At 44.9% G+C, this 7,875-nt stretch overlaps 1 protein-coding gene across 1 annotated transcript; it reads right to left on the reverse strand.

Moving 5' to 3' along the window:
- Positions 1 to 4,134: 4,134 nt before the first annotated feature.
- Positions 4,135 to 7,602, reverse strand: LOC106023872. Its single transcript, XM_013132068.4, has 3 exons — positions 7,454 to 7,602; positions 5,237 to 6,619; positions 4,135 to 5,043 (listed from the first exon to the last, which is right to left on the reverse strand). The coding sequence occupies exons 2-3, from the start codon at positions 5,784 to 5,786 to the stop codon at positions 4,805 to 4,807; spliced, it is 789 nt and encodes a 262-aa protein (XP_012987522.4). The 5' UTR covers positions 5,787 to 6,619; positions 7,454 to 7,602; the 3' UTR covers positions 4,135 to 4,804.
- Positions 7,603 to 7,875: the final 273 nt, after the last annotated feature.

Here is a 7,875-nt window from a genome sequence, read left to right on the forward strand (position 1 = left end):
TTTATAAATAACTTACAACAAAAAGTTCGGACATTGCATAAAATGCAATTGAAAACAATGCAATGATGTGCAAATTATTTATCCCTGTATTTCATTGAAAATAGTACAAAGACAACATATCAAATGTTGAAACTGAGAAATTTTGTTTTTGGAAAAATAAATGTCCATTTTTTATTTGATGCCAACAACCGGGGCATGTTTATCACAAGGTTGCATCACCTCTTCTTTTAACAACACTCTGTAAGCAATTGGGAACTGAAGAGACCAATTGCTGTAGTTTTGAAAGGGAAATGTATTCCCATTCTTTCTTGATATAGGATGATTCCAGCTGCTCAACAGTTCGGGGTCTCCTATGCTGTATTTTTCGTTTCATAATGCACCAAATGTTTTCAATGAGTGACAGGTCTGGACTGTAGGCAGGCCAGTTTAGAACCCATACTCTTTTACTATGGAGTCATGCTGTTGTAATACGTGCAGAATGTGGTTTGGTGTTGTCTTGCTCAAATAAGCAAGGCCTTCCCTGAAAAAGACATTGCCTGGATGGCAGAATATGTTGTTCCATTAAAGGTGCCTTCACAGATGCAAGACACCCATGCCATGTGCACTAATGCATCCCCAATGCATCACGGATGACGTCTTTTGAACTGTGTGCTGACAACAAGCCGGATGGTCCCTATCCTCTTTAGCCCTGAGGATGCAGCGTCCATGATTCCCACATTTTTTAATAGTCAGACCACAGGACAGTTTTCCACTTTGCGTCAGTCAATGAGCTCAGGCCCAGAGAAGGTAGAGGCGGTTCTGGATCCTGTTTATACATGGTTTCTTCTTTGCTAGGTAGAGTTTTAACCTATATTTGTGGGTGCTGCGATCTACTGTGTTCACAGACTATGATTTTCAGAGGTGTTCCTTTGCCCCCGCAGTCATTCACAGAGTGATGAACCCCTCCTCATCCTCACTTCTGACATACCCATCCTCTCTGGAATGATCTTTTAATACCCAATCATGTTACAGAGCTGTTGCCAATTGACCTAATTAGTTGTGTGATATTCCTCCAGGTTTAGTTTTTTAGCATTACCACCTTTCAAATCTTTTGTTGCCTTTGTCACAACTTATTTTGAAACATGTTGCTGGCATCATATTCAAAGTGGGTATATATTTAATAAAATGTCTCTGATTCCCATCCTTGAACTGCCACCTTAACGTGGTGTATGGGTTTGAGTACCCGAATGACCCTAGGAGCTATGTTGTCTGGGGCTATATGCCCCTGGTAGGGTCTCCCAAGGCAAACAGGTCCTAGGCGACAGGTCAGACTAAGAGTGGTTCAAAACCCTTTAATTATGAGAAACATTTTAAGGACCGTGACGTCGCCCGGTATGGCGCAACCGCCTTGCCGTGGGCTCACCACCTGCAGGAGGGACCATAAGGGATCGGTGCAGAGAGGATCGGGCGGCAGTCGAGGGCGGGGGCCTCAACAACCCGATCCCTGAACACGGAAACTAGCTCTAGGTACGTGGAACGTCACCTCGCTGGCGGGGAAGGAGACTGAGATTGTGCGTGAGGTTGAGAGGTTCCGACTAGAGGTAGTCGGGATCACCTCTACGCACGGCTTGGGCTCTGGAACCACACTCCTTGAGAGAGGATGGACTCTTCACCACTCTGGAGTTGCCCATGGTGAGAGGCGGCAGGCTGGTGTGGGTTTGCTTATAGCTCCCCAGCTCTCCCGCCATGTGTTGGAGTTTACCCCCCGGTGAACGAGAGGGTCGTTTCCCTGCGCCTACGGGTCAGGGATAGGTCTCTCACTGTTGTTTGTGCCTACGGGCCGAACCGCAGTGCAGAGTAACAAACCATCTTGGAGTCTCTGGGAGAGGTGCTGGAAAGTGCTCCAACTGGGGACTCCATCGTTCTACTGGGGGACTTCAACGCCCACGTGGGCAATGACCGTGACACCTGGAGGGGCGTGATTGGGAGGAACGGCTCCCCTGATCTGAACCCGAGCGGTGTTCAGTTATTGGACTTCTGTGCTAGTCACAGTTTGTCCATAACGAACACCATGTTCAAGCATAAGGGTGTCCATCAGTGCACGTGGCACCAGGACACCCTAGGCCTTGGTCGATGATCGACTTTGTTGTCGTTTCATCTGACCTGCAGCCGTATGTCTTGGACACTCGGGTGAAGAGAGGGGCGGAGCTGTTAACTGATCACCACCTGGTGGTGAGTTGGATTCGATGGCGGGGGAGGAAGCTGGAAAGACTCGGCAGACCCAAGCGTACTGTAAGGGTCTGCTGGGAACGTCGATGGTAGAACCTCAGATTCAGGAGGAACAGTGTGGTTTTCGTCCGGGCGGTGGAACACTGGACCAGCTCTATACCCTCTACGGGGTGCTGGAGGGTTCATGGGAGTTTGCCCAACCAATCCACATGTGTTTTGTGGATTTGGAGAAGGCATTCGACTGTGTCCCTCGTGGCATCCTGTGGAGAGTGTTCGGGAATATGGGGTCCTGGGTCCTTTGCTAAGGGCTGTCAGGTCCCTGTACGACCGAAGCAGGAGCTTGGTCCGCATTGCCGGCAGTAAGTCAGACTTGTTCCCAGTGCATGTTGGACTCGGGCAGGGCTGCCCTTTGTCGCCGGTTCTGTTCGTAATTTTTATGGACAGAATTTCTAGGCGCAGCCAGGGGCCGGAGGGTGTCAGGTTTGGGGACCACATGATTTCATCTCTGCTCTTTGCGGATGATGTTGTCGTGTTGGCCCCTTCAAACCAGGACCTTCAGCATGCACTGGGACGGTTTGCAGCAGAGTGTGAAGCGGTGGGGATGAGAATCAGTACCTCCAAATCCAAGGCCATGGTCCTCAATCGGAAAAGGGTGGCTTGCCCACTTCAGGTTGGTACAGAGTGCCTGCCTCAAGTGGAGGAGTTTAAGTATCTAGGGGTCTTGTTCACGAGTGAGGGAAGGATGGAACGGGAGATTGATAGATGGATCGTTGCAGCTTCTGCAGTAATGCGGTCGATGTATCGGTCTGTCGTGGTGAAGAAAGAGCTGAGCCGCAAGGCGAGGCTCTCGATTTACCAGTCAATCTACGTTCCTACTCTCACCTATGGTCATGAGCTTTGGGTCATGACCGAAAGGTCAAGATCCCGGATACATGCGGCCGAAATTAGCTTTCTCCGCAGGGTGGCTGGGCGATCCCTTAGAGATAGGGTGAAAAGCTCGGTCACCCGGGAGGAGCTCAGAGTATAGCCGCTGCTCCTCCACATCGAGAGGGGTCAGTCATAAGCAACTTTTTTGGTGGTTTGTCATAAGCAACTTTCTTCAATCCCCGGTGTTACCTTGGAGCTTATTATATGTGAGTGTCCATTACATTAAATAGTCTGGTAATTGTATAACATGAAGAAAGTAATTGAAATCTGCACAAACATTAATAGAAACTGACAAGAACATGAATGAACCATATGTGTTATTACCTAAACACTAAAAGACATAAAAAGCTAGCGACAGACGTATTTTCTGTTCGTCAAGACTGTACTTCCAGCTCATAATTCTTGGGAAGCAACCTAAAACAGCTTACATTGGCACTGAAATAATTAACATTTACATAAATCAATTAAATAGATTTTGTGTAAAACTATTTTATCATCAGTAGTTGTCACAATGTGCAATACAGATACCCAGGCTTAAACCTGAAAGCAATACAATAAATTGACTAGGATAAATTAACATGAAATTTTGAAGCAACTAAAATAGAAGCCATAAGGTCATCAGTTTTCAGCTATCTTTCAGTTGGTCACTTTGGTGCCAGTATGGGAACTTGAATGTGTCAAGCATATCCGTGAAAACGAATACAATCACACGTGATTGGGGGACACATGGCCTGGCACGCTAGCTCGTTGCTCGGCTTTGCAGTGATTAAATGTATTTGGGTTAAAATATTGTAAGATTACACTACCATTCAAAAGTTTGGAGTCACTTAGAAATGCCTTTGTTTTCTAAAAAAATGAGTTTGAATAAGAAAGATAGCAAAATGAATAGGAAATATCAGAGGTGGGACAAAGTCATTGTTATGCAAGTCACAAGTAAGTCTCAAGTCTTTGCCCTCGAGTCCCAAGTCAAGATGAGTCAAAGATGAGGCACGTCCCGAGTCGAGTCAAAAGTCAAAGCCAACAAGTCTCAAGTCGAGTCCAAAGTCTTACCATTTTAGTTGAGTCATTTCAAGTCCTCTTACCACAGAAATAAAATGTATACAAATCATGTATGTCTGTAAGATTTGTATTTATTTAAACCTCTTTTTAATATAATGACATTAACCAAATACAGTAAAAAACTTTAATTGTCACAAAAAATGCTTGTATTTCAACAGCATATTGCACTAGAACAATGCACAGCAGCTTCAGTCCTGTATTGTATTGACCTCATATTGCAAAACAGTTTAACTTTCAAATAGACATGGGTCCTTTTAGCCTAAACTTTTTTAAACATGTCATCAATAAAATCCTCACTCCTCAAAATTATCACTTCTGAAAAACTGGACCAACCTGATAATATAATTGGAATGACTCCATAGAGACTGGTGTGTATGAATGAGTGAGTGAGCTGTGTGGACAGGTGATGAGCAGAGAGTGAGTGTGTGTGCGCATGCGTGCTGTGGACAGGTGGAGGGAGGCCCCTCTACTGCATTGCATTTGCAAAAGATCAAATTGGCCAAAAGTCTGTCAGTCATTTGTGCACGATGGGGACGCAGAATGATGCCACCATGGCTGAAAACTCGCTCCACTGGAGCACTAGAAGCAGGCACTGCCAAGACTCGGATGGCTACTTGAAAGAGTGAAGGGTCTTACTGTTCAGTGCCCAGAACAAAAGGGCATTCTGTCCTTCTGCCATGTCAATGTAGTGACTTAGCTGTACTGCTGGTGAGGTCCCAACATCCCTTTTCTGCCTCTTATGGTATGCAGCAAACAGCCCTTCTCCTTCCATGTCGTCTAGTTCTTCTTCAGCAGGCACCGGCACAGGCACAGGTTGCTCCGTGTCTGCAGCATCTTGCAGAATCAATTCTAAAAAAAACGTGTCACAACAGCAGAAACAAAAGTGCCCTTATTACCATTACTGATGTTGATGATACTGTGCAAGACTGAACATTTTTATTATTGTTAAAGTCAGATTAATATCACATTAAATCCTAGATCAGATTAAGATCAAATTATTTTACGTTGCATTTAAGTTGCATTGCAAGTCAATAATATTTACCGTTAACTCGTTGTGCCACCTCTGCCTTGATGTCACGGTTGACCAGCACATGGGGCTCAATCCACAGCAGACGGGGCTCAATCCACAGCAGACAAAAGGCTGGATCCAAGGCAGCTGCTTTCAGGTAGACTGTGTTTGAAAAGGGGGCAGTGATCCCTTCTTCAGACTGGGCTATTTTCACATTAATGAAGATCCCAAGAAATATTTTTATCAGGGATGCCTGCAGACCTCTGACCAGGCCGCTCAGGAAACGAACTTGAGGCTTCAGCTTCTCAAGATGGTGATTGAGGGACAAGACGGATGGAACAACTGCACTGATTGTAATGACTTTCTCTCCCTGTGTCAAATCAGTTGCTTCTCCAAACGGTTTCAAGATGTCCACCAACTCCTTCAGCAGATTCCACTCTTGTGGTGTGAATGACAGTTCTTTATACCCGGCCTTCTCAAGAACTGCACAGAGCTTTTGCTGATCACAATGAAGGACTGCTTTCACCTGCCGCAGTGTGGAATTCCACCTCAGGGATGCCTCTGTGCTCCCCAAATTCACCATCAAAGAGGTCTTTAAACGTTGTGCTTGTGTGGAGCAGGGAGCTAAGTTTTGATAACTTGGAGAGAAGGACAAATGCCGCTTTTGTTTCTTTCAAACCGTCTCCCGCAACCAGCTGCAATGTGTGTGAAAAACACTGCAGGCACAGTTTCTTTGCCATAGCAGCATCGACGGTCTTCTAGAGTTAAGTCATGCCATAGCTCAGGATCATCAAGATTATCTCCAGCATCATCATCTTCCTCCTGTTCGCTGGGGAAGCAGACCGTAAATGCCTTGCGCATGTTAGCAGCATTGTCACTAATGATATAGTCCAATTTAGCTTTGATGTTGTATTCATCACATATTGCCTCAAATTGGTCACAGATGCGCTCCGCTGTGTGAGAGCCTTTGAAGCGGTTGCAGGCCAAGAGATTAGTCTTTAGCTGTACCCTCTCTGCATCTCTCTCCATCCAGTGCACAGTGACACCAAGTAATCCCCTCATCTTTCAATCAGACCAAATGTCCACAGTGACTGAAACATGGTCAGTGTTGCTCAATTGAGTTTTTGACTTTGAACGTCTCTCCTCAGCAAGGCTCTCTGTTTTTGTGGTCAGTGTTCGGCGACAGACTGGGATATACTTGCTGTCCAGCAAAGCCAGAAAGTGACGAAAGCTCTTATTTTCCACAATAGACAGGAAAATTGCAATCAATAATCAAGTCAGACAGTATCGAATTGGAGATGGCCTTCTGCTGTGGGTGGCTCATGCTGTAACGCCCTACACGAGTGTCCAGGAATTGAGATTGAAGGCTGTTGTGATTCATCTACGATGCTTTTGTTCATCTGGTATTCTTCATACCTGTAACAGAGAAGAATATGAAACAGATGTCAGAAAATCCCTTATAGCCACACATGTTGTATTTGAAACTACTCTTTACTCATATCAATGTTGTTGTGTTAATATTCATTGTCTATTGTACACTACGGTATACGATAATACATTTCAGTTTCAGTGTATGCAATATTAAGAATATTTTCACTGCTTCAAAAGTCATAAGAAAGTCCTTTCCCTCAAGAAACTGAAGTCATATGCTTTAAAGCAATGGTTTTCAAAGTGGGGACGGTGACCCCTGGGTGCCGCGAGGGGGTGCTAGGGGGGGCATGCCAAGTTGGCATGAAAAGTATAGCAAAACAAAATAATTGAATAAATTAAATAACTAAAGTAAACCAAATTAAACCAAAAATAAGCTAAACAATATTCCCATTAATTAAGAACTGCACTATAATAATCTATTGCATCTCTGAACATTACTACTATAATCGTTATTATTTTATTATATACTATATATATCCCAGTGGTGCGCTGCCTCACAGACCTAGACTACGTAGCACTCTATGTCCATGCGCTGCCTGCTGTTTGGGCATGATATGAAAAGGGAAGGCTAATTGTGGATCTACTGTGACTGTGTTATGGTTCTTTAAAACGGACGTTGACATGATGTTGGCGAGGTTTTCCATCTGAGTGTGCTACACTCATGTACCTCATATAATCCGGGTTCAAAAATCCCTATTTTTGGAAGCATGAACCAGCAAGGGAGACGTGCGTTTACTGTATCGTTGATACAGTAAATATGCAGCAGCTAGTAAGTTACGGTACATCCGATAAGGTGCTTAGCATTCGTTCAAAACTTACCTTTCTTTGTGCAACTTCAGGTGTCGAACAAAGTTGGGCGTTGTGGCAGCTCCGTCTGTAATCTTTGACCCGCATGTTTTGCAAATTGCAACTCGTTTTTTGTCGACTACCTCGTAATTTTTCATAGCCAAACGAAACTATCTTGGGTATCATTTTGCCAACTGGCGCGTTGTTACTTGTTGCGCTTCATTGGTTGTCTTGCAATGTGCCTGCTTAGATGCTGTCGAATCAGAACAACGTGGGACTACAGGGATTGGATGACGTGTATGGGGGGTTCATCTCCGTGGCAGAATCCACCCCCCATGGGACGTGCAGACAGCTCGCGCGCTCTCTGCATGCATACATGTGGTGCAAATTTTTTTCACAGATGCAGATAAACAGAGCCGTGTGAAAAAAAAAAAATCCTCAGTTTTCAGTAGCAA

This window comes from Esox lucius, chromosome 20 (genome assembly GCF_011004845.1).
Source record: "Esox lucius isolate fEsoLuc1 chromosome 20, fEsoLuc1.pri, whole genome shotgun sequence".
Classification (NCBI taxonomy): Eukaryota; Metazoa; Chordata; class Actinopteri; order Esociformes; family Esocidae; genus Esox; species Esox lucius.